Consider the following 27,547-nt stretch of genomic DNA (forward strand, 5'->3'; position numbering starts at 1 on the left):
GCACCCACGCATGGCTTCGCGCGAACATAGCACATGCGCATAAATGTATATTTATATCTCAATTTGTGTATATGCGCTTCAATGTGTTTGCGTATGTGTGTGCAAACGCCGCGCGCTTCTTTGTATATGAGTATGCAGCGAGCAGCTAGTGGTTTTGCGTTATTCCTACCTCGCAAAGTAGTGATTCGCTTCTATCGAAGCGAACTGTGCGTTGTTTCGGGATAATGCGTTTCTTGCTCCGTACTAGCTGAGGCTGCGCCCTGCGCAAGCGAAGGGGCCAAGGGGGAGCTGACGACCGCCACCATTATATATTAGCACGAGTAGGTAAATTCTAGAAGCATAGAAACTGCGACGAAACTGGCTCGACGCCAGACTGAGTCTGATCACGTGGGGCCACATGCGCCCTCTGTGTCTGTGTGCGAGTTGTATATTTCGCACCGAGGACGCAGCCATGCAAAATGTGAGAAAATATCGTATTTTTGTGCAGGCACGGCAAAAATATAGACCAACATCTCCGGAACTCAGCGGGATAGACAAATGTCGATCCATGTGCCTAGATGTGCATCGGTTTGCGGGAATGAGAAAAAAAGTGAGAGGTGGAAGATGAATGAGTGCGACAGCTCATCGATTCACTACGTCATGTATGTATGTGTATGTGTGGCTATGTGTGTGTTTGCGCGAGTACATGCCCACATCCGTACATGTGTGTAGGAGTCTAGTGAGGGAGGTGCAACTGCGTTTTTGAAAAACCTATTGCTTTGTTTGCTGCTAGCATACTCATGGAAGCCGCATACGTATGCGTGAATACGAGTGCGCATACGAGTATGTTTGTGTGCAGGAATGTGTACGGGTGTGGATAGTGGATTTGTGTTTACGTGTACGTGTCTTGCACACATTGAAAAGGTCAATTTCTTCCCAAGTATTATTTCTGGTTTTACTGTGGCTCAATCGATCGAATTCTAAAATCATGTTCGTTCGATATTTATTTATAAATGCATAAGTGCATCCTGAATGATCATATACAGCCTTTTTTTCTCCAAAAGAAGCATCGTTACTAAATTTTTTGTTTCTCGTGTACATTACTGTATACTGAAATCGGCTGGGATGTACCAGTGCGGAGCTTGGCTCGATTCACAGTTTGCTATAAGCATCTCTTTTTTCTTATTTTTTTTACAAAGCGGATCAGACTGTATTGGATGAGAAACAGCACTAAAGCACCCAACGAGCAAATTTTTTATTTTACAATGCGCCCTGCATTGCTGAATTTCTACGCAATTACGAAATTCGTCGTAGCTTATGAATTTCCCCGTTGAAATTAGCCGAATCTGAAAGCACTGCATACGAGCGTGCCTAATTGACAAAAATCACAGATTTACATCTGCGCTATATGCAGCATCATTCCACCACTGTTACAGTATAAAGAGCAAAAAATCTTTTCGTAATAAAGCAGCGGCTGCTGGGAAATAAGTTTAAACTCGCGTTGCAAGCGCAGATTAATTCTATATAAAGAAAAATGGAAATGAAAAAAGAGTAGGTAAACCCATCATACGCGTTGAGAAAAGCAGAGGCATACGTAGAGGAGGAGAAAGGGAGCTGAATGATGAACGAGGAAAAACGCGAGGCAAAAGAAATAAAAGTATCATTATACCACGAAATGCGCAATGTGAATGCGTATACGTGTGCGTCGCTGTGTGTATAGACTACTATAAACAAAATAAAATCTCGTCAGGATGTGCGGTGGCAATTTCACGTCCCATACAGTCTGGTCTTTCGAGCTTCAACGCGTAAAAAGAAAATGTCAGGCAGCAGAAAAATTGAGAGAACTATGTCGCGTGTTTGTATGAAGGTGACATATACTTATCTATTTACATGTGCTTACATTCACCCTCACACATGCGCATATATAGATAGATACCCTTTCTGTACGGGTACATTTCGTTATCGCGATTCTACCAAAAAACATATAAATTTTTTCTCTCTCCCTTTCTCTCTCTCTCTCTCCTTCACGTGGATCAATGAATGACAACGTTTTGCCGTGAATATGGATATATTTGCCTGTGTCAATGTGTCAGAATCGTGCCTCTCACTATACTATTGCTAAAAACAAATCAAGCAGAGCAGACATAGAGAGCTCGAATTGAGATGACTTATATCGATTATTCACGGACGTGATATTTTAAAAGTGAAAAAGTGTTAATTAAGGAACAGTTTAGTGGACACACACACACACACACACACACACACACACACACACACACACACACACACACTGAAAAGATTGTTAATGAATTTACTTCTAAACGGTGGTAAATATTTGATTCACTAGGTAAATATTAAATTAAAATACAAAAAAGAACACGGTTTGCAAACCGAAATAACTTGAGCCAAAATTGAACATTTTCCGACTGTCAGTTTGTTACTTTGTATGAATTCTCCATTCCTCAAAGGCAAATTCCATTATTTCCTCCAGTGATCTCGAAACAAAAAGCCAGTAAAGCCTCTGACGCCCGATGCAAACTGCGAACACATCATTAATAAAGATCAGGGCAACATTTTGCATGCCAGTGTGCATATACGCACTTTGTCGTGTAAGTGAATCAATGCTTATGATATATAGTGCACAGAAGCTCATCAGGCTTTCATACACGAATATCTACGTCTTTGGATCTGTAAACGGAAATTAAGATGTATATAATGCGCTGGCTGCGTCGTGAGCCCTTACTTACTCGCTGGAGCGTTTGCACCAGCGAGCGAGTATCGAGTAAGTCAGGTGCACGATACAGACACACACCCGCGCGCCAAATAGAGAGAGAATATGCAGAATAGACTGAACTCGCGCAACCGATACAGGCGTGCTTATAATGTAACATCTGTTTTGCCTTCAGCCACGCACATGCATACGCGCACACACTTAACCCTATGCACAGAACAGAAGCAAAGCGAAGTATGCATCCGCTTCGTATTTCACTTTGATATCGAGAACGGCGTGCGCTCGGCAGTGTGCGTTACTATCACGACATCGCGAGAGACACCTAATACGCGCGCGCTCCCACCCGGCCGCTCTTATCGCGCATCGGCGATCATTCGATACACATTATGCGTGCGTGCCACCGATCAATCCGTTAGGTGCACTGCTCTATGGCCTCTGGAAATATAGCATTTCTATCTCTCTCGGCTGCCCACTTGCGACTGCACCGTGTGAATAACAATGACTGAACGGTCAAACGGTCAGACTGATGAAAAGCCGTTGTGGTTATTCGATCTGCGAGATACGAGATGAAATCCATCGATCAATGCATCGCGAAAAACTATGGTCAAAAATCCACCAAAGGATTATTCCAAAGCTGAATATTCATTTCAATCAGCGACTTGTACGTTCAAAACTCGTCCAGCAATTAATATAACACTCCGCGAACTCAAAAGAAAACTTGAAAATAGCCATTGCAGTCGAGCTCGTTGCAATTTTCGTAGTCAGCTTTGGTCTCGACATGAAACCATAAACATGTCACGTGGCTCCTTCGAGCTCCCTCAGCTTTGTGCATTTCGAGCGTACGCGCAACGAATCGCTTGTTGCACATACCGAATTGTCAGCTGAGTATAACTGGCTCGAGCCGATATACGCTCTAGCTCACTCGAGGCTCTAAATTATATTACGCCCCGGTATAGCTCAGCAAGGCCCTCATTTGCGCGCGATACATTTTAGTCTCAATTATTAAGCCCTCCTGCAGGGCGAGACCTGAAAGACGAAATGAGGATACCAGCACGCGGTAGCGAAAAGCTACACGTATATATACGCTGGAGAGGCCAAGTTTCGATTGAGTTGAGCTGCCTCGTTTTCTCTATCTCTTTATCGAAGTACTCTACGAGCTCTTTCTATCTGCTACACATCTAAAGCGCGGTAGACACTGTCTATGTATAATGCATCTAGGCGCTCGTATACAACGCGCATGGATGTGCGTGGATGGCTGAATGTATGTGTGCACAGGAGTGTATAAGCTGATTAGAGCATTGTGTATCGCGAGTCTGCTCTGCGCACCCACACACCCGCTCTAAATACGGATTGCATAGGTATTATTCGAGCCTTTCGTCTGTTTGTGTGTGAAAGCTTCGCGAGTTCGGATGGTTATTGATTTGAGCTTGCAGCTTTCGACTAGTTCTCCAGTATATTTCTCCACTATACTATATACTACATACATTTGCATAAAATGAGTACTAATGTTAATCGTTGTTGTCGCTGCACTCATCTCCAACGCATTTTGCCTCGCGTCAAAAACTGGAAACATTTCAAAGTTTCTTTTAGTTTATTAAAGCTACGCGCGTGTCTCTTGTAAATTAATTATACGCTCGAGGTATTGCGTGATACTCTGGCAGTTGAGCTTTTATTATACGATTCGAATGAAAAAGGAAGAGAGACAGAGAGACAGGGATGGAAAAATCATAATACCTGATTGTTCTTTTATTCAATTTTTGTGGTTGCACACGCGGTGTGCTGCAACCGTACAGTCGTGATTATTTTTGGCACGCTTCATGCGAAGCTATATTTGTGTGTAGGGATCGCGCATTCTTCAGTCAACAATTTTTATGCCGAACGTGTAGATTGGTCGCAACCATCGCGCACCGCACGCAATATTTTATTTTTCCTGGCTTTACACGCGCACAAGCTTACGCACGCACGCACGGACGCACGAGGAGATAAAAAATGTTCGCTTGTGCGTGCATAGTGTGCATTCCGCCCGCATGCAACGGTCAGAGCATTCGCACAGAAATATCGCCTCTATATAGAGACTAATCTAGATGATCGTATTCAAGCTCCAGTACTTCCGAAAAATCTATGAACAAAGCCTTGTGCGCACACATCTTTACGCGTTTATAATCAAACGGGACAATAAAAAGCGAAGCGAACAATAAAAAACTGATCAATGTGATTCGTTACATTTGACTATGTATCTAAAGCTATGGGCGTTGTTTTGTCGTTTCAGGTGGCGGTGGAAGCGTCGGCAGCAGCGAGGCATGGCTAAAAAGTTCAAAACACGCCGAGTACGGCACGGAGATACAGCTACCGTGCATCCTCAAACTGCCCCAGTGCATCGGCTTGCACAGCATCAAGTGGTATCAAGGCAACGAAAGAATCTTTGTCTACAGCGCCGAGGGCGAGATGACTCTTGCCAACGACGAGGTCGCCTCGAGGTACGTAGCTCTAGTTAGGTCGTCCTGTACGCCGAGTCGCGTAGTCGTCGTTTTAAGCTCGCGATGTACGCGTAATAAAGTTTCCCGAAAACGCCAGGCCACCGCGCCAGCGACTAATTATTACAACGACTTCGACGTTGGCCTCTTGGAAGCCCGAGAGCGCTGCTGTGCGCAGCCAACGAAGCTCTAATGCTCCGACTGCACACGCTGTGCTGCGTCTTGCGCCCCCCACTTCGCAACAGCTACCTGCCGCAGACAAACTTTCATGCCTAACTACTCTTGCACGACACTCGCTGCTTTATCATGATCATTAATATTATTATCATTATTATTGTTATTATTACTATGACTAGCGTCTCAACTGCTGGCATCGAATCATTATTGTTATTAGGTTTAGCAAATGAATTTTCAGAGTGAGCGTGCGACAGTACATAAGATTGCCTTTAATTATAATTGGCTGTTACTTAATTACTATGATAAAATGAGCGTGTTTGCAATTCGCATTCAAACTGAGAACCAATAATCGACTCACAAGTGCCGTCAAAATTTAAGCCTTCGTGATCCATTACGCGTCACAATTTTTGAAAAAAAAAAAAACAAAAAAACAAAAAAAAAAACGCCGAGCTCAACAGTGCAGTTTGGGTGCGAAGGTGAATGTGAGCGAACATGCGCACATGTAATAAACGTCTGCTCCCGATGACTACGGGTAGCCGAGTTAATTTTCTCTGTGTAAAGCAATTATATACGTGTCACCGGGTGTATAACAGCAGTGACACTGCAGGCGTACAATATTATACATCCGTTCACACAGCATTCAATACGCGCGCAATCGCTGCTGAGCGAGATCGCAGAGATATGTGCATTGTACTAGGCTCCCGCGTGCACTCGCTCGCATACATTCGGTATACAGTATAGGGATTCATGTAGTAGCAGCAGCGAGAGTTGCGTCAAATCAAAGAGAGACTGCACGTATACATGTACTGGCAGGGCCAGTCAGCTGATATATAGTCATGCTTGATTCGTAATTAGCATTAAATACCGCGGGCGGTATATACCACCGCCAGTTTGAACACGTGAGATATTAATTTGCTCGCAATCACGTAACGTATCATGCACTGCTGCTACTGCTCCTGATGCCAACGCAGTTCACGTGTAACTGATATCACATTTATATATAATTTCAGCTTTATCAGTTAATCTTAAGTTGCTGCTGTTGTTGTCGGTTAATTCAAGTTTACTTTGCAAGCATCGGTAGAGTCAACCCGCGATATTCATAAAGGTATTTATTTTGAGCATCTATTAGGACAGAGCAAAGACAGTAAGGTATAAACAATCTTTGCTTACAGAAACAAATTTAACAAATACACGATAGGCCACGTAACAGTGTGCGCAACAGTTGCATATAGCACCGAGCTCTAATGTATGTGTGCGAGTTCCAAGCTACCTCGTGAGATTCACGCTTGACCGTTCGGTTTGCATCAGCGAGCTCTGCATGCGCGCGGGAGTGGGATATCATCGTGCTGCAACACGAACGCTCCGAGCGTAGAGCTGCACAACGCATATGTAGCAGCTGATTGAATTCTAGATGCTGCAGTCGAGCAGTGATGCGAAAACGCAAAATTTGAATAATCATTTTCAATTTTATTTTATGGTATTTTAAAATGACCTATAAGAGGCATAAAAAAGGTACTACTATACTTTTTCATACGGAGCAGTGGTAGTTCGTAATGTGCAGTGAATTTAATACAAGATTCTATTATTTTTTATAAAAAATTTTTGCCTTTTTTACCTTAGTCCTCCAGTTGCATATGGCCGCCTCAATACAAGACCGCACTAATAAACTTGAGTGGCAAAAACGTGTTTTAGTCTTGTGCTAAAAAGTATATGTTATATCACGTTAAAAAGATAGAACTAAGGCACGTTTTTGCCACTCACATTTATTAGTGCAGTTTTCGCGCTGGGGCGGCGATGTGTCCATCGAATAATTTCTTTCTTCCTTCCCATTCCTCTGTGCCTCGTTTGCATACTTATAATGTGGCTAAACCAATGCAAATAGAAATGAAATACATCAAATTGCATCCCTCAAAGGTATATAAACGATTTATTTCCTCTTTTACCACAAAACTTATTTAACGCTTCGGCGCTTCCAGAAAAACTTCAAAACGTGTTTAGAAAATAAACAAAATAGGCCAAATTCTCCATGGTTACAGTGACACAACACACCTTCGTCCTTAGAAGCTTACGCTCTTAAGAGAGACAATCCGATGTTTTTCTTCACAGTATAGAATGCCTTGCCTGTCTACGTGTGGGTTTATAAGAAAGCCGAGCAGTAATAGTTGAATGCGTTCATCTGTACGTGCACGCATACATGCTATCGATTTCAAAGAGTCTCTCTTTCTGTCTCTCTCTGTATGTCGACTTGCAGCTAGGCTCGATACCACTGTTAGCGTTGCACGTAGAGAATCGCTGCGCGCGCCCAAATCCTTTGAGGACGAGCCAAATAGAGACGTGCGCACATACACGCGCAAAGCACAAGGAAGATATACGTTGATACACGTTAGAGTGAAAGAAGGAAAAAAACGAGATAAGAATTGCGCTTGGCTTGTGTACACAGTGCAGTGCAGTTCAGTTAGCTCCTGTACACGATACGGAAGCTTAAGTGAAAACTTGGCTACCGAGATTGCATGCACATACGTGTGTAAGTAGGATAATCGATCGATTATTTTTTATTTAAACTTTGATTCGATTTAGCACATGCCTTCAATTCAATGAAATCCAATATTAAACGAGCTTGGAGTAATTTTGAACGCGATCTCATCTCACTACTGTGCGAACTACGTGAATAATATAAGCAGATAATTTCCGGCTGCTGCTCTCTGCGCATGTTGCTCTCGCGTCTGTCAACCTTTTTTCATTCTTATTTCAATCTTTATTCCTTCTTCTTATTATTATCTTTGCAGAACGTTTCTCCTGTATTTAGAGTTTATACGATGCAAAATTGGAAAAAGAGTGAGAAGTCTCGGAGCAAATAGCATTGAAGCTACGACCTTTTATCCAAATATCGATCCGAAGTTCCAGTTTGTTGCGTTATCGAAAACTTAAAAGCAATTAACGATTTGTGCATCGTTCATAAAAAAAAAGAGAAAAACGAACGTACCGAATAAAAAAGGAAACAAAATCGATGGTTCTTGCCTGCGCGCGAGGGCTGCAGTAGTTGGGCGAATTTCACTAGCTCAATCTTCTCGTATTGAAGGGATCGTGGAGCTAAAAAAGTTTTGATGATTCCAATAAAAAGCTCGACAAATTTCAACGGCATTCAATGTGTAAAAAGAAAAAAGAAAAAAGTTAAGGGTCGAAACATAACTATCATCATCGGATTTCGAATTTAAAACTTTTTCCCCTATTGAAGATAAAAAAGTGTTACGCTAAGAGAAAAAAAGCTTGAGGCTAACATTTTTTTACTCCTGAATTTTCAATGTTTCTATTTAATATACTACATAGATCATCTGATAAATGTATACAAAATTTTAAACATAAAACGTCTAATTACAGAATGTCAATGGTCGTACCAAAAAACAACATGACGAAGTCTTATTTGAAAATCTCCAACCTGACACTAGAAGACGAGGCTCTGTACAAATGCGAAGTGACCTACTTAGCCGTCAACCGTGAATGCAACAACGTGCAACATATCACTCTAAACATCACAGGTAACTATTTCATTTTATACACATGCGTACGCGTATATTATAATATGAAAGTATACTTTTGACATTCAACACCTTTGCTGAGTAGTCGAGTTACTCGTACATCGTAACTTTCAACGAAGATGTATATGCGAATAATGAGTATCCACCCAGGTGCTTCTATCAAAGATAGAAATTTAGTACCAAAATCCCAGCGATATAATTTTTCTATTTTAAAAAATATATATTTTTCTATTTTACAAAATAAACTAATCATGTTTACATGGCCTTATAACTGTAATCTGACTTCATGAATGTATTATACTATTGTCTGTTAGCATTACAAAAGTATTAATTGATATTATTAATAACATGAAAAAAATGTTAGTTAAACTACTAAAATCTACAATAATTTTGTAGAATTACATGGCAATTGCCTTAAAGTGCATTCGGATACATCGACCGAAATGATAAAGAAAACCGCTTTAGTAATGAGACCTTATCGCATGATAGAAAATATAGTCATGTATTAGAAAAAAAATCTCCGACAAATTACTGAAATTTAGATTAATTTTGGTCGATTGCATACAAAATGCGTGCAATTACATATAAGCTTTTCTTGGAACTTGAAGAACGTACTCTACTGAAGTTGAAAAAAAACGACTTCGCTTATATGCTCAACATAATAAGATATTTATATGTCCAATGTAGACTAAAAAATATTGTATATGTTATCTTGAAACATGAGGGTAAACGCGCGGGGGGCCTGGACCCTTAGTATTTATATGATAATAGGACGAAATAATAAGAATTACACTGTAATGAAAACTATTTAATCGCATTCAGTAATTCTTTAGTTAAAGTGCTTTTCTTTTTCCTTTCTTTAAGTGCTTGCGCTGGGTTTGTGCCGCTGCTTTTACTCTCATTTTCTCGAAGCACAGCCAGAGAGACAGAGACAAAGTTTTTTTCACGCCGAGATAAGACTTTATACATCTGCTGGGGATAAGGACTTTTTTATCTTTTAAAAGTGTACGAGAAGGACTTTTGCACTCTTATTCTTCTTAACTTTTTATATTGATTTTCATCCAGACAATCGCTTAAATGGCTTTTCACGCTACAATTCCGATGTTGGCTCATTTTCACTAAAATTTACAATTACTCATAATGATAAGGTAAAAAATGTCCCAGACGCGAGTCTAAATATTTTCTTAAAAGCGTCAATATACATTCCTTCATCGCTCTTAAAACTTGAGATTTAACAACGAAAAAGCTTTGAAAATCTTCGAAATACTCCGTCAATACCGTGCAATTACAAGCTTGGAAAATTAATTTGGCCATCTCGCTAGTTAGCCCTTCTGCTAATAGTCAAATGATAATGAATAGAAGAATCCATTGAATCGTAAGTCTTAGCGAGCTCTCCCTTAATGCTAAATGGTTTCTTTGTACGGAACAAGCGCGAATATTATTATGAGACAATGTCGTGCAATCAAGTGATACGCCCGCCCGTGTGAGCGTCATTATGAAATCTGGCTCCCTCGCTCTCTTTCGCTCTCTCATATTTACACGTCATTTCCAAACGAGCTTGAGGATCATACTCGTACAGCTTTTCTCAATTTTTTTTTCGTTTCTTTTTTAAGTCGCTTTAATTAAAAAGAAAATGTCTTGCTGATAAAGCTCATTAATTCCCTTGCGACTTGGGGCCAAAAAATTGTATACGTTATTAAGAGGAGAAACGATAAATCAAATTTTCAGCTCTTTGCTCGGTCGGAACAGAAAAAATTGCGCTTGATCAGCGCTAAAGAATAACACAATAATCGGAGCCCTCCGCGGTGTCGTCGAGCCTTTGGCCGGCAGTAGCTATAGCTTCCTTGGCTCGCTTTTATTGTTCTTGATAATACGTATACATAACGCGGGCGAAATATAACACAAGAGCAGAGACCAGAAAATAGAATAGTAACAAAGTTTACGGAGCGAAAACATAACTTTTGGCTTGCAGCTTGTCATCGTCGCTGGCTCGTGACTGTGCCTGTGTGCACGTGCACCCTGCCAGGGTGGAATCCACGCACACACCGACGCTATGGAACAAACAATATTATTCTCTATTTTGCCGCAACGCACGGGGGCTACTCGGTAGTGGTGCGGATTCAGGCCAACACAGATATAGTAGTTGAGCAGTTACAGAGCGCACTCCCACACACATACACACACACATACACACACACACATACAAACTGGCGCACATCAACTCGTATATAGATGCGAAGCAACAATATCCGGCTGTCAACTCGTACGTGAATTCAGGAGTTTGGGAACGCCGTGTGTGCTAGTCTATATAGATATATAAGTGCGATATAGCTGCGAGTATGTGGACGAAGGGTAGTGTGCAGCGCAGTGCAAGCGGCACACACACAGACATACACACACACATAAACATAGACAGAGAACTGCATCAGGCCGCGCCGAACGCCGCTGCGATGTGGAATGAAATTGCAGTCGGCAGATCGTGAACTAACGCGCTGCACGTGCTCCGATTATTGGCTATCTATTTGCGGACTACTTCCTCATCTTCCACCGTATAGATATATGTAGAGGCCACGTTGTGCGCGGGCTCTCTTCTTTCTTGCTTTTTGTTTTGTTTTTTGCTTCCCGCTAGCCCGACTCTAGCTTCTAGCTCGTTCTTTTTTTTTTTCATCGTGCCTCGCACTCGAGCTATTGTCTCCACATTGTGTCTGCGCGCGTGCGTGCCAGCTCCTTCGCATTATTTAGAGCTATGAGTATATATATAGCTGCGTGCGGCTTTGATATCGGACGATGGCATGCGGGGCTGTCATCGCTCCCGTCGCACACGTTAAGGTCGTCACTAGCTTCAGCTCGCTCGCTGCACCTGACACACTCGTCATCGTCATCGATTGTGTTCGACTGATTGATAATAGATAGAGAGATAGAGAAAGACAGATGAACGAGGCACGAAGATTGAGATGACGCGCGAGTTTAATTGAAGAACAATTCGTTATTGGATTTTGCTTTTAATTAAGTGAGCTTAACTCAACCGAACGGAGAATGGGGTAGATACAGCCTCTGGGTCGCGCGAGCTCGCGAAAACGAGAGAAAAATAATACTGCACTGCCTGACTGAAAGAGAGAGAGAGAGAGTCGAACGAACTGTGTGGGGCGGAAGTTCAGGCAATAGCAGCAAAGCTAAGTTTGTAACTCCTCGTTTTCTCTTATACTCGCGGCTCTCACTCCCTCGAGTTGCCGCTATCCTGCATATAGCCGTCTTTTATAGATATATACTTGCGTACACTACTGCCAGAAATTCTCGTTTGCACTGCCTGCACCCCACAACTACCTATACTGAAGCTTTATATATATAATTCCTCGAGCCTGTACACGTATACATGCCGAACCTTCTCTTGTTCGGTAAATTAAAGGTTTCGTTGTTTTCTCCAAGTTTTAATTCACACACAAAGTTTCACCTCTACTTCTGCTAGCCCAGCCAACCGACCTGCGCTCTTGATTTACTTTTGCTCAGCCCTTTTTTTTCGCAAGCCTGCCATGCGTGGTGAAAAATAAACTTTCACGCGTGCGTCTAATGCTGTAATTGCCGCTATTACTGCGATTTTTCAATGAGTGTGATGCTTCTATGCGTGGAGTGCATTTTATTTCGCGCACAATAAAATGTAATATGAAATTGCTCGATTTGGACGTATGATCTCGCTGCTCATGAACACGCTACACACGCGTACACACGCGTACACACGCTCGGACATGTAACTGTCAGACATGCGCGTCGGAAATTTCGAATCGATAGGCTAGTCCGCGCTGAAATTCGTGCACGTCACCCGTACGTATATGAGTCATTTCACGTCAAGTCTCCTAGCGCGGTGCCCGCGCGGCATTATTAATCGAAATTGTTCAATTTGTAACTCGCCAGAAAAGCACCTAAATGCACCCAGAAAAAATATGTGCCATATGATTTTGATAGGAAATTTCCTCAGCTTTCCGATGATGAGGTCAGATTTTCCAAAATTTTCCATTTTCCTCGGAAAAACTTGACATAAACTTTCAAACTCAAATTTCTCAAAAACGGCATTTTTAAGATTTTTTTAAATAGTGCCAATCGAAAGCTGAGGAAATTTCCTATCGATATGCAAGTTTTCAGAGAATACTTTTGATAATTACTCAATGAAATACAGCGACGAACGTGTAAAAACGTGAGATTTTGCGCCGCGCGGGGTACTGCGCGCGGAAACAGCTGCCGCACGGGCCGAAATGTCACGTTTTTACACGTTCGTCGCTGTATTTCATTAAGTAATTATCAAAAGTACTCTCTGAAAACTTGCATATCGATAGAAAATTTCCTCAGCTTTCGATTGGCACTATTTAAAAAAATCTTAAAAATGCCGTTTTTGAGATATTTGAGTTTGAAAGTTTATGTCAAGTTTTTCCGGGGAAAATGGAAAATTTTGGAAAATCTGACCTCATCATCGGAAAGCTGAGGAAATTTCCTATCAAAATCATATGGCACATATTTTTTCTGGGTGCATTTAGGTGCTTTTCTGGCGAGTTACAAATTGAACAATTTCGATTAATAATGCCGCGCGGGCACCGCGCTAGGAGACTTGACGTGAAATGACTCATATATCTGTATATAATACATAGGCGCACTTTATATGTGGATCACATGCATGTGGAAAAGATATAAATCATATGCATCTCCCTGCATGCGGCGAGTATAATAATGTGCGACCCGATATACTATGCTGATTGTAGGGTAAAATATGTTCTTATATATGGGACGTTAATACGAGAAATAACGCTAAAGCGGTTTATCATTGGCACCGTTGCAGAGAAAATTTCGGAAAAATTGTTTCCAGTTGAGATGGGTGAAGAGCTATAAATTGATCGTTTTGTTTCGTCGTTACCAGGTTCTTTATCAAAAGAAAAAAGAAATTAAAAATAATAAGTAAGCTAAAAGTTTTTATCCAAGAAAAAGAAAAAATAGCAGCTAGAAATCTAACGAACTTTTATACTTAGCTTGTGGCCAAATGTTTAGTAAATTTGCTTTTGTTTTACGTCTTGAAGCTCTCATGTTTCAAATGTTCATTTTTCTTTGTTCTTCTTTATTATATTAATGAGGCATCGTTTTACTGAAACGAATAATAGTGCTATCAGAGAAGCTAAATGAAGCAACGATTTTGATTTCAATTGCTTATTATTAATTTACTCAATCATTTAAAGGGCTTGCTTGGAATTTTTTGTCTAATTAGTTTGAGTTCAACATCCTGAATTATCCATTCAATTATACAGCAAAAATTGCTCAAACTATGTGCATGCCACATTTCATTTTAAATAATTATCAAGTCATAGTTATTAACATGCGAGCAATGAAAAATCAGCCAACTTTGATTCAATTTACCTTAACGGAAAATTTCATACTTTGTTGAGGTTATTCTCGATTGAACAGGGACAAATTACCGGTTGTAGTTCAACTTGGCTTAAAGTACTTTAAATCCATAATATCACTAATTTTAGTAGAAAAGCATAGATTTAAAATCCTTCATTAAAAAGTCTTAAATAGCAGAAATGGTGAGTAGAAAATGTAAATAAAATTAATTTTTGTCTCACGAATTGCCAATATTTCTGAGATAGAGTTTAACTGGTAATGTTTTGGGTTGCGTGGGAGAGGGAGAGAGAGAGAGAGAGAGAGCGCGCTATGCGAGGATTGACAGTAAAATTTATCACGGCTTCGATATTAACCACTTGAAGATTTATTGCCTGGTCATTCAAGTCGAAGAGTTGAATAATAGAAAATGAAAAGATAAAGCAAATCTCGTTTAATAAAAAGGTTACTCACGTTCAAACTCGATGGACGAGTGGAGGAAAGAGAGAGAGAGCGCAACATTAATAAATGCTTCGGCAAAGAGAGAGAGAGAAAGAGAGAACGAGGCAAAAACTATACAAGGAAGAAGGTACGGGGAGAAATTGTTTCGACTGCCAACTGAGCAAAGCTTTTAAATCGGCTGGAATGAGAGAGTGGATGGAGAGAGTGAGAGCTAAAAAAAATTGCGAGTGAGAGAGAAAAAATAAATAACTTGAAAAGTATTTAAATAGCAACGTGCGCGCACACAAGTGTTTGTGAATTATTTCCATTTCAAATGGCATCGCGCATATTGTCGGATTAAAAAGCAAGGCAAGGAAGAAGAAGCAAAACGCCGGGCACACGAAAAGAAAGGAGAAGTGGGGTAGGAAAGAAAGGGGAGAGAAAGTGGATGATGAAGAAATCGAGAAGATAAGGAATAAGAAAATACCTTAATATTGTTGCGAGTGCGCTGTATAAATTTTCATTGTTTGAGTGGCCGAGAGCGCGATGATACAGTGTGTACAGTTTGCAAGTGAAAGAAAGAGAGAGAGAGCCAGTAGCAGCAGCAGCATTCTTTATTCATTTTGTCGATAGGGTGTAGGAAGCGAGAGCCATGATGCATTCTTTTGTCGCTCGAGTGAAATGCAAGCACTCGAAAAAAGTAATCGGAGGTAGTAGGAGGCAGCAGTAGAAACGTCTCCTAGCGAGCTAAGGATTTTTCTCAATTTAGAAAATTGGCACAGCAGCCCATATATATAACAGCGGCAGTAGTAGTAGCGCGGCAACTCTTCGTAGCAATCAGTGCTTCTCTCTTTTCTCCCTCTCTTCCTCGCAGATCCTCGCCTCCTCCTTTTTTTTGTGTTCATGGCTACGAGAGTTGCATACGTATACGCTGCGTATACGACTCGAGGTGGCAGATGGCATTCGTCCAAGTTGATCGACTTAGCGCTGCTACAAGCCCGGCTGCAGATCGGCGTCGTCTATACGCGAGTTTTCCCGCATCGAGCCGCGAGCTCTCTCTCTCTCTCTGCGCGAACGTATAGTACGCCGCCTTTTCCCGATTGATCATGAGTCATGACACACACCGTATATCGTATTGCTTATTTAGTATCAAGCGGAACGTGCACGTGCAAAACTCTGCGCTAGACTTTTGAGAATCTAAGCTGAGAGCAGGCCGAGATTGCTCCCGATCCTATATATATATATATACACGGCACAGACGCCAGACAATTCCTCGGGCTTTGCATTATTGACGACGATGGATTTTCTAAATTTCGATCTGTGAGCTCACTCGCTCTCTTCGAGTTTCGTTCTCGTGAGCTGCGCACGTGCGTTAGCTTCTTTAAGCCTCTTCTCCCATACCACTGTTCCTTGATTTGCCGCTGCTCCTGTTTACACTCGAACGCAGGAGAGAAAAGCTCCGCACGCGTATTCTTGCCGATTGCTCTCCGGCTCTGCCATGCTCTGCGTGAGTTCGTGAATTATTGATCGGTGATATTTTTTGGCCAAACCTCTGATTTTTTTGAATTTTTACGTGCCGTTGAATGCCTTGGTGCTGCTGGATTTGAAGATGCATTACGAGCTAATCATTGAATGAGACTCTAAAACACCTACGGTGCTTGTACAATTATATGCTATATATATTTGAATAATCTTTAAGCCTTCCAAGTCAATGTTGTAAGAATAAAAACCGCAGTAAAGACAGTACCAAAGTCGAATTTATTAAGAAAATATATAGTACATGGAAGTGTACAAACGCACACTTCCATGACCGAGTCAACTTTGACGACTTGTTTACCTGCCTCTTCAGGACTGATGCTGATAAAATATCGAGCTTTAAGCTTAATTTTAAAATTATTTGAATTAACAGTATTCCCTTCGAATAAACTATAAAATACGACGATTGCAATTTGGAAATTAATCCAGTAAAACGGTACTCCGTTCGAGATACTTGACATAATTTTTTCCCTCAGAAATCCAGCATCACCCAAAGAAAAAATCAGAATCCATCTGCTTAGAGGTAAAAAAATTGAATTTTTCTTGAAACTCGTCGAATAGTGCATTTTTGCGAGGAACGCGCGATCTCACTTCGACGCAACATCAGCGCCAATTTTTGCGAGAACACTTTTCCCGCCACGTGCATCCATACGTTAGCTGGATACGTACGTGCAGTATATAAAAAAAGTTCGCCTGGCACATACGTAGAAACTGACTGAACCGTACCTCTCTTTCTCTTTTTTTTTTTTTTTAGTCTGACAATTGCGAACGACTCTCTTTTCCATCCGTCTTGCTCTTACTCTCTCTCTCTCTCTCTCTCTCTCTTGCGTACCCTGCCACCGCCCATATCCAGTCAGCCACTCCTTTTCTACTTCCTAAGGTTGCCTCCATTCAACACCGATCTCGTATTTTTCAAGTCATCGACTTTGTAGATGCCTATATATGTGACGCTATCTATAGGTATATCCAGAGCGCGTGAGATCGGGCAAAAAAGTGAGTCGTGAAAATAAATTTGGTTATCGAACGCGCGCTTGCAGAAGCGCGCGCTAAAACGAGAGCAGCAGCAGCAGCAGCAGCAGCAGTAGTAGCAGCGCCGTATCAGTAGTATAGCTGCAGTACTTGTCGTTTACTACACCATGACGTGAATTCCGACATGACCTTCTCTCTCTTACTCACTTTGAATTCCGCACAGTCATGAATATAATGAATGTTTTTTCGGCAAAAGCGCGACACATTTTCAAATGCTGAAACGAATGTTCTACTTGCCTTTACCACCCGCGCCCTTTTTCTACTCCCATCTGATTCGTCAATCATAACGGACAGCTGATTCTGTTATTTCCACTTCAATAGTGTAAATATACTTGTAACTTCTAGCGTTACAATACATCTTTTTTTTATTTAATAAAGGTGTGATAAATTAATTTTCGATACAAGTAGTTGAGCTAGATTAACCACCTCCTTACTGGATGCGCATTAGAATGTTTTTCACTCGTACTCTAAATTTTATCGATGCAAACAATGAACTGTCGTACGTCACAATAAGGCCCGACTATTAATAGGATTCGGTCTTGCCAATATGCTTTTATGATTACGCTTTGACGAATCGCGATTCGCTACATGTACGCATTCTTACTGGGCTACAAGTGGGGCACACTGCTCGAGAGAAAGGGAAAGAGAGATGGCACTAACGCATACAAAGGAAAATCTAACGAAACAATTCAAGCGGATTATCATACTCATTGGGAATCCCGCAATCGTCTCGCGAAACGTACCATCGGAATCTCTTATTGCTGACAAGTTCATTTCTCAGAGAAACGTGCCCTCCCATCTGCCCTAACTTGAGACTCGGAACCCGAAACAAGCAAGCTTACGGATGTATATATGTATGCATATATTCTACTGCAACAGCATCAGCAGCAGCAGAAGCATCGGCGTCGGGAAACAGTATATCGATCGTACCTACTGTATATCCTAGCGTTTTCGACTTGCACAGACGACGCATACACACATTAAGTGCTTGCAGTAGACTCTGAATAAGGCTGTGCTCCGCTATCGCGCGGGTGTCTGTACATGCAACAACCGATAGACAATATATACTCGCTGAGAATTTACCTTCGGTTCGAGCTACCCGCATAAGCTGGGGAGAGAAGGCGAAGAATTTCTTGCCTGCGTCTGTGTATCTGCGTCTGTGTGCGCACGCCGAGACGCGAACAATGCCAAGATCTATGCGTGTATATGTGTGGGTGTGCAAGAGCATGCGTAGGCGAAAGAAAAGAGGCGCAGCGTGGAAGGCACAGGCAGCGGTAAGCGCAGACGATGAAGGCAGCGGCGAAAACTGCAACGCGTAATTGAAAAAGTTTAATTACTTGAGAGAGCAAGAGAGAGAGAGAGACTTTAATGACGTTAGAAGAGCGCAAGAATTAGTACCTAGACTAATGACATGTCACGCTATGTACCATCGTTGCAGATGCTCGGCTCGTCCTCGGCTTGGTCTCGATGTGCATAGACAAGCTCTTACTCGTTTACCGTTTTACCTCGCTTGTACGAACCTAGTTACGCTCGTTTGTGTTCAGTTACGCGAGCACACGTAAACACCTGCATTTTGTCTTTATAACAATTGTCGAGCTTCTAATTGCCCGGAGAAAAAATGAAAATTCCGCAGCGAATCTCGATTACGCGAGCATCGACTTTATTATTAAAAATGACGATTCAGCGTAACTGGAACTCGAGGGTGACGCGTTAGGAGAGACTCGCGCACGTGTATTTGCGCGCCTCAATAGATTGCGCTGTCTGCAGCCAGCCGTACCTATATGTATACGTACACGTTCTCGATTCTCGAGAGCGAGGAGGATCCGATTCCCTCGCGCATGTAGTATTAAATTCGCACTATACGTATGATTGTGTCTTATTCTTTGATGCTCATATACAGACTTCTCGATTCCGGAATACATCAAATCTGAATGAAGAACGAACGAGACAGAGTTGAATTTCTTGCTGACGACTCGATTTTCTGTTCCCACTCGCAATAATGAACGCTAACGTATAGGGCGCTGCATCATCGCTACTATTGTCGGATATTAAAGAGTCGAAAGCATTTTCTGCTTTTTGCCTTTTGTCAATGGAAATCGTTGTTGCCCTATTTTCCCATATGGTTTTAAAAAACAGCACTAGGTTTTTTTCTTGAGAAAATTTATAAATACAATACAATTTATAAATGAATTATAAAATGCTTTGCAGCAATTCAAGAATAGCTTTGTCAAATACTTGAGAAGACAGGTTTTAATTATAAGTAGGTCTAATCTCAAGTCATCAAAAAGTCAAGACCAAGCCTCGAGAATCGCGAATAATACTTTAATAATTTTGAAATTCTCAGAAGTCAATAGAGCTGAATTTTTTAAGCACGAATAGGCGAGACAATTTCATAAAGTGACAACAAACAGCCGAGCTTGCGCATCACTCGCACCGATACTACATCTTTCGATAATATTATGAGCTATCGGTAAGAATCCCAATAAAAGCTGCAGAGAAACCATCTCTTTCGCTGGACTTTTTTATCTCATTTTAAGGGTAAAATACCTCGAGAACTTTGCACAAACACAGACACAGAGAGAAGTAAAAAAGCCAATGAAAAAGCAGTAGCAGTAACAGAGGAGATGCTGCGGGTCAGTGACAAGCGCACGACGGCCATCTTGCACCCTGCACTCCTTCTCTCTCTTTCTCTCTTTTGCAATACCGTTACACGTCATACCAGAGACTATATACGTATATTCTTTGGGACGAAAAGAGCGGAAAAGCAAGCAAAGAGAGCAGTAGCAAATGTAAGAGAGAAAGAGGAGCGTAACGGGAATTTAATTTTACGCTCCCACGAGAAAACCAAACGATTCAAGCTCTCATCTGCCTCTTTCTCTCTCGCTCTCCTCAACAATTCTATTTTCTCGCTTATTTTAACTTTTTTTGTTCTGCTATCTCCATATTCCCTATATACGCACTTTCTACTCCAAGAGTAAGCCAGCGAGTGTGTGTATGTGTGTGTCTATGTGTGAACGCGAGCGTCTGTGTGTAAAACACGACTGTGGTGCTTTTGTGCTTAAAGCGAGTATGAAAAATTTATGAAGAATCGATTGTCGAATATAATGCTTGGGTAAAAAGAAGACACGTTGCGCGTTTCTGCGGAACTATTCTCTCTTCCAAAAAAGAAGAGCGAAACGTCATTGCAAGGTTGTTTGGTCATTATTATACATAAAACCATTGACTCGCAAAAATTGATAAGTATTTTAGGCTGTTAATTTTCAGAGTTGTGGACTACAAATACAAAGCGTATATTCCATTTCATCGCTACGCTGCTCATCTCCAGGTATTTTTCACCAAAACACAGCAAAAGAAGAGCGGCTAAGCCAAAAAAAGCAACTACGCTAGCAGCTAAAAAGCGTTTAAACTCGCTCTTTTAGCATAGTATATTTAGAGAGGGAGAAAATGAAAAAAGTCGGCGCGGCGGCACCTCGGCGGCAGCAGCAGCAACAGCAGACTCGCTTGTGCCTCGTGTTTTATATAATAAAGTGCTTCTGCACCCTCTCGACCGGTCGAAAAAAACGACCCGCAGATACAGACTTGTATTTAATATAGAAGTTCAGCACATCCACACGTATATCGTATATAAAAGTCAGTTGCTTATAAAGGGAATAAAATAATTTCGCAACATTCAAGCAAAGACTTGCTCTGGTGTAGTAAGAAGCAGCAGCAGCGGTGGCGGCGTCGCACAGTGACTCTCGCATCAGGAAGTCCAAGCCATTTCGCACGCTCTCGTATTTTTGCTGATCCTCTGCGCCTTTTTTGTTGCTCTGCTCCTTCTGTCTCCTACTCTTCCTTCCCTTTCACTCGTCTCTCCGAGTATATAGTGAAAAGTTGCTTTCGAGCGTGCCAGAAAAGTTTTGTTTCGAGCAGCTCTGCAACCACCAGTTTGTGCTTTTTTTGTATTTCTTCCTTCTCTTACTCATCTGCTCTTCTTAGCCCCATCCTTCTCGATCAATTTTTTGTCTGTTTTTTAATGTCCTATATACCAAACTGAAGATTACCGAAATCGGTCAGAGACACTTGGAAAAGCTTGGCCAGTGAAATAAAAGCGAGGAATCTACACTTTTATACTCTTGTTGACACCCTTAAAGATAGAATAAAAAGCTAAAGGCAACGTTTTCACGAGTATAAGAGTAGTTTAGCAAAACAAACGAAGGGCAGTCTGCATCAGTAACAAATAAAACATTCTCACACGAAAACCAAACTCAACATTGTCTGAAAGATAGTAGGTAATAAGACGAATTCCGTATGCAAAAGTTGGTCCCACTCAGGAAAAAGAAGAGTTTTCCATCGAGGCCAAGCCCATAAACTCGTTAGGTAAACATATATATACGGACACGCAGAACCTCTGGCCGAGAAAAGTATAAGCTATAAGCCAAAGGAGCTCCTCTTCTTTTTCCTACCGGCAAAAACTGTGATGTATACATTTTATGAGCTTTCTCGCAAATGAAGTAACTATATTCATAAGCCGTATGTATAAGCTCAGCATGTTTAAGCAGCTGCAGCTCTCCCATTCGGCAAGCTCGGATTTATGTTGTTGATAATTTTCATTATTCAAAAGTTCGCAAAAGTAACGATGTAAACAAACGAAGCTGTGCACGGCCGATGAAATTTTAACTAGTAGCCAGCTTGTTAGGGATTTATTCAAATTTCATAAAGTAGAATGGGCTCTTGAAGCAATAGACAATTCCATATGAGCTATTTTTATTTAAACGTGTTCGATTGAAAATCGCGTGAGATTCAAAAACTTCCCAACTTGTTCGATAATTGCCAAGCTAAAAAATATTTTAAATTATACATTTGATATTGACTGAAATATACCATTACATAGAAAAATATTTATTCTTGTACAGACTCAGTTCGATTCTACACGTAATGAATATACACGTAATTCAATCAAGTAAGAACGAGAAGAACTTTGGCGTGTCACATTTACCACAAATACATTAGGTTTTTTCGTCACACTAGTGCGCCGATTACATTATACGAGCAAGTCTTCTAGTGTAAAGGGATAAGAGTTTTCGCTGAACATAAAATTGAGTAGCATACAAGAGAGTTATGAGGCCGGACATGTACAACCACACATGCACACAATAGATATATTGAAGGCAACGAATGATAGCATCTATATTTTTACCAGGCTTATAACCTAGGGACATGGAGGCCGTACGATTTGTGCAGACTTTGCGCATCTGCAATGGTGGCTATATATATGAGAGAGAAAGAGAGAGAGAACAGTTAACGATCGCGGGAATGAGTCGGTCAATCGATCGTAGTATTACATCCGGCGTTCTGCGAACGATCGTTGCTCGCTTTTCTCTCACTCACTCGGGACAATCGTTTGAATAACTACCGTCACCTTTCCTGAGCGAGCGAGACTCTGCCGCATACTCCCCCGACCCCATGATTTATCATCGATGGAGCTTTTCTCTTTGGTTCTCTCCCCCCCCCCCCCCNCCCCCCCCCGCCGTTCCTCCCTACCCCACCTCGTAGGATGCAGCGGGCGCGACCGCCGCACAGCGTATAAAGGTATGCGAGTGCGCTTGTGTGTATTATCGTCGTACATTATCGCTGCTCCGGGCTTTTAGTCTTTTCGAGCTTGGCCGAGTTGTGCGTACTCGTGTACGAATATATGTATGTAGATGGAGCGAAAAATCCAGTTGACTGAACTCTGCTGACTATTTTTTCGAGAATATAGAATAGTGAGAGAGAGAGATGCAAGTTTGTTTTGTACAGACGCGGGTAAAGGTTTTTCAGCCTGAACATGATAAATTGACAATTTTTTATTGATGTCAATTTTAGTTGTACCTCGTATTGCATGCTATCGTTCATGGATGTCGCAAAACGAGGATGATTCTTCTTTCAAGCTGATGCAAATGTTTCATCGAAATTTATTACGTATACGCGTAATGTAAATACACAATTACATTAAATGTATTCCAAAGTTGAATCGCACTTAGAAACCAGAGTAGGTATAGGAACGCCCACCGCAGGTTCGAATGCGGCGTCGAGTCACGAATACATTTGCCGAGACTGTGCAAGCAGACTCAAACGTGATGCCATTGCTGCTGCTGCTGCCGCCAATGGTCATAACACTACACTGCGAACACGCACATGCACAGAGCAAGGAGAGAATGAGATTTTGGTTTGTTTCAATGCGATATGCGGTTCTACGCCGCGAAACTGAAAGAGCTTTCAACTGTATAGCTTTGCACATGGCTGTGTATACGTACGTATATATATAGTAATATGCACTGCAACTGTTACGGGAATAAGCAAAGCGTTAAAACTTTGCTAAATGCAGTGTGTTACACGTGCAGATAGCCAACTTCTTGGCTAATTGCTAATCAGTGAGCGTGGAGCAAGCTAGACTAAAAATTGAACAAATATTTTGATCGGCAAATGTCGGCTTATGATACGCGTCAGTCAAAAAAATACATCTTCTTTCTCAGCGATTACTTTCTTTTTGTATCGAAAAAAACATTGGCATCTGTGAGCGAAGCCTATATCGAAATTTCTCGCCAAAGCTCTCGCAAAGTGAAAAGTATCAAATTTTTTCATCCTCCGTTAAAACGAAGCGCACAGAATTTCTGCCACGTAGCATTTTTCTTCTCCAATCCACATATTCTCCGAAAGCAGCTCACATAATACGAATCTGTAGACTATAAATGCAGATCTATATACAGTATGTGGCGTGTATCTCGAGCTGTGCTGTACGTGCAATGGTATTTGGTTGACTCGATAGCTCTCGCTTGTGCACGCAATATAATATATGCGCTCTCTCTCTTTCTCTCTTGCGGCTTTGTCTCCTGCCATGTGTGAGTGTTTGGACTAGCGAATGGATTCTACGTCACCGTTTTCGCGCACTCACCGAAAGCTTTAACTCTTATACATATTTCATGGATTTCGGAGTCGTTTCTACCTATCTCTATGTATATCTTTCTTTTTTTCTCTCGCTCTAATACGCACCAACAAAGCTTTCATCTTTTCTCTTGACTTTATTTTTCGCTTCGAGTATTATGCCAATAAGGCTTCAAATACTGTGTAGCACTTTTTGTCGTTTTTTTCTGCTGCATACCGTTGGATTTACCGAGCGGCTTGACGTGCGACGTGTCAGAGAAATTCAAAAAGTTTTTAAAAAAATTGCCAAGCGAGAAAAAAAAATTTCGCGTATTTCATGAAGTAACGCGCACAAAAATATTGTCAACGAAATAAGATCGAAAATACGGCTTACTCACGTTTTTAAATAAAATGCAGCGACTTCGGCCTAAAAATGTAAAATGATCTGAAACTTCATCAAAATGAAGTGTAAGTTGAGACCTTTTGAATGGTATAAATGAGGTAAACCATCAAAATTTTTATGCATATTGATAATTGATGATATTAATATGTAACATTATGTAAAATTGTTAATAACTGGACATGAGGGGTTCAAAAAGATTTAGGGTGGAAAGAGTTGCACCCTCACTTAAGCACCATACCTATAGACATAATCTTTATTCGCGTGTTGAAAGAGAACGCGTCGCATCTGTTTTCACATGAAATGCCGTTGCTCTAGACTTAAATTAAAATGATTCGGACCGGTACAAAAACTATATTCTCTATATTACTGACTTTTTTAGCTCCATATCATCTTACAAAATAATTACTATTAAAGTTGGTACTTATTTTTAAAAATGAAACCTCACACTGATATATACTACTATTATCATACCATATATTTGGCATATATGTGTATATTAACGATCGTTGAAGAAAAGAAATGAAAAAGACTCGTAAAAACCAAAATATCTTCTTGCTATTAACGCTATCTTTATCTTAAGCCAGGGCCATTTCCGAAGTTTTACCGTTTGCCACATCTCTTTACCAATAGAATGAATGGATCTACTCATTTTACTAGACCTGCATAACAATGTCTTTTTCTCTCAGTTCTCGTAGCTAATGTAATATTGTTTAATAATATAATTATTAAAAGTCCGTAATATTCGTTTCTTATAAAAATTGTATTCTTTTTAAACTATATTTTAAAATCGATTGTATTGAATAAGGTGAATGAACGTAGTGTTCAGTTTAAGAAAGTTTGATCGAAGCAAGATTACCAATTCAAAGAATTAAGATTTTTGCGCAAAACCTTCGAAGTACAGCATAATTTGACATGGTCTGATAAAATGCATTAGCAGAGTTACCGCGGTTCATATTTGTAAAAATGAAAAAAATAAAAATAAACTTATGTGCAAGAAAAGTTTATATGTGCGTATGCATAGAAAGATAAAAGAGAACGAAAGAGAGAAAAAGGAAGATAGAGATGGAGAGAGAGGGAAGAAGCACAGAAGAAAGGGGCCAACCTGAAGAGCTTTCATCGGAATTGCTTCGGAAAAGGCAATAGCAGCACTTGCCAATGGAAGAGAAAAGAAGCAAAAGAGGTGTGTTGAGGCATGATCACCGAGCGCGAAGCCGTCCGTGAGGAGTGATCGAATGAAAAAGAAGATCGAGAGTGGCTAGGGTAGGAAATCGCTGAAATTAAGAAAGCTGTCACTGGCTAACTTGAAAAGTGAGAAAATCCAATGCTTAAACCTAGAAGCAAGTGGCTGCAGAGTTGCGATGAATGAGTTCGTAGATGTATATTAGTGCGAGCGCGCGTGTGCACGTGACGACCCTTATGATCCGCGATTTTTTCCGTCAATCCCCAAGCGAAATAAACTATTATCCACGAGTGCAAAAGAGAGAAAAAAAGAGAAAGTTATAAGCGTGAAAGAGATTATTTCTGCTAGTGACTTATAATGTTGAGAGCTCGTCGCGTGGAATGGGCTTGTCGTGGTAGTATACCCATATTAACACGCGCCCTTACAAAGCTAAAAATGAAATATACATTGATCTGCGCTCGAATATTGATTGCTATCTCCTTGCTTTTTTACAATTTTTTTCGTATAGCATCTACAATCGATGAATTGTTGAATCGCAGTGAAAGAAGATTGAAAAAATTGAACAAGCTCCTTCGACATTTTGGTCTTGGCGATCAGTACTTTTCTATATATAACATACAGAACGCGCAGCACGTTGCGAGAAAAAAATAAGTTGAGATACGAGAGTTTAGCAGCTGGCAAAAGTCAGAAAATATTGTGTCCAAAGCAAGGATGTTTCGGCGGCTCCAGTCCAAGGGAAAAATAGCTCTTTGAAATGGATTATGTCGGACGAAATACGTAGTTGTATTACTAGCTCAGAGCGCAGCAGCAGTGCTCGTCTGCTGCTGCTGCTGCTACTACTACCACTATGCCGTACGCTCGCTCACACTCACGGGTCAGTGCAATGGAAAATACGAGCTTACGGTCAGCCGTCGGGACTCTCTATAGTGCAACTCGACCTTTTCTCGCTCTTTTCTCTCGGTCCTTTATTCACTCACGGCTTTTGCGGTTTCGATTCCGGAGAAAGAGAGAGAGAGTGAGAGAGAAAGACAGACAGAGAACGCAGGGATGAGTGACCTGCTGCTGCTCTGAGCCGTTGTCTGAACTCACAGATATATATGTACATACTCATGCGTACACCCATGCCCGTACACATTTACCGACTCACTCATACATGCATATACTACGCCATATACATGCATACATCTACTTGGGGATTTTCAGTATAGAACCAAAGCTTCACGCTACATTCCGAATTACTTCTGGTCGCCAAGGGTTACGCCCATGCCTGAGTGACAGATCGTTCCTTTTCTTTGCATTAAATCTACGCCAAGCCGAGCATATAAATTATAAACACATCAACACATGCATACTTTAAGAGTCGAGTCTCGCATATATTTAGCTTAAAAAATGACTAATTGATCTCACAGCGCATAATTGACGCTTACGTAACCATTGGCAAGTGTGCCATTGAGCTTTGCGGTTCAAGACAATGATTGCCACTTCATCAGTTGTCACTCCAACTCGCTCATATACATGTATTTGCGCCTCACAGCTGTTGGGCGTAGATTGGCGTGCGGCTACAGCAGCAGTAGTAGCATTGGCGCTGTCCGCTGTAGAGCTTTCGCCCATATACATATGTGCGTGCCTCCATACACGATGCTCAACGACTGCACGCGCATAATTCATGAATATTTCAATGCGATCACTCAATTGATCAAGTGCTCAAGTTTGCGCTATAGATGGAAAAATTTTTTCATGCTCTCCCTATTTGTTTGCATAGGCAGTTGTATTATGCAGTAGCGAGTAAAAGCTCACCTATGTGCGCATGCCTCTCTGCGA

The 27,547-nt window shown here is 41.1% G+C and overlaps 1 protein-coding gene across 1 annotated transcript in view; it reads left to right on the plus strand.

Annotated features, from left to right (window-relative positions):
* LOC106648121 overlaps positions 1-27,547 on the plus strand; it is a 131,616-nt gene that overhangs the window by 51,341 nt on the left and 52,728 nt on the right. The window contains exons 2-3 of the mRNA XM_023458307.1: positions 4,980-5,187; positions 8,740-8,897. Coding sequence (XP_023314075.1) covers positions 4,980-5,187; positions 8,740-8,897 — 366 coding nt within the window. The remainder of the gene's footprint in view (positions 1-4,979; positions 5,188-8,739; positions 8,898-27,547) is intronic.

The sequence above is a fragment of the Trichogramma pretiosum genome, unplaced genomic scaffold (genome assembly GCF_000599845.2).
Source record: "Trichogramma pretiosum strain Unisexual culture from Peru unplaced genomic scaffold, Tpre_2.0 scaffold48, whole genome shotgun sequence".
Classification (NCBI taxonomy): domain Eukaryota; kingdom Metazoa; phylum Arthropoda; class Insecta; order Hymenoptera; family Trichogrammatidae; genus Trichogramma; species Trichogramma pretiosum.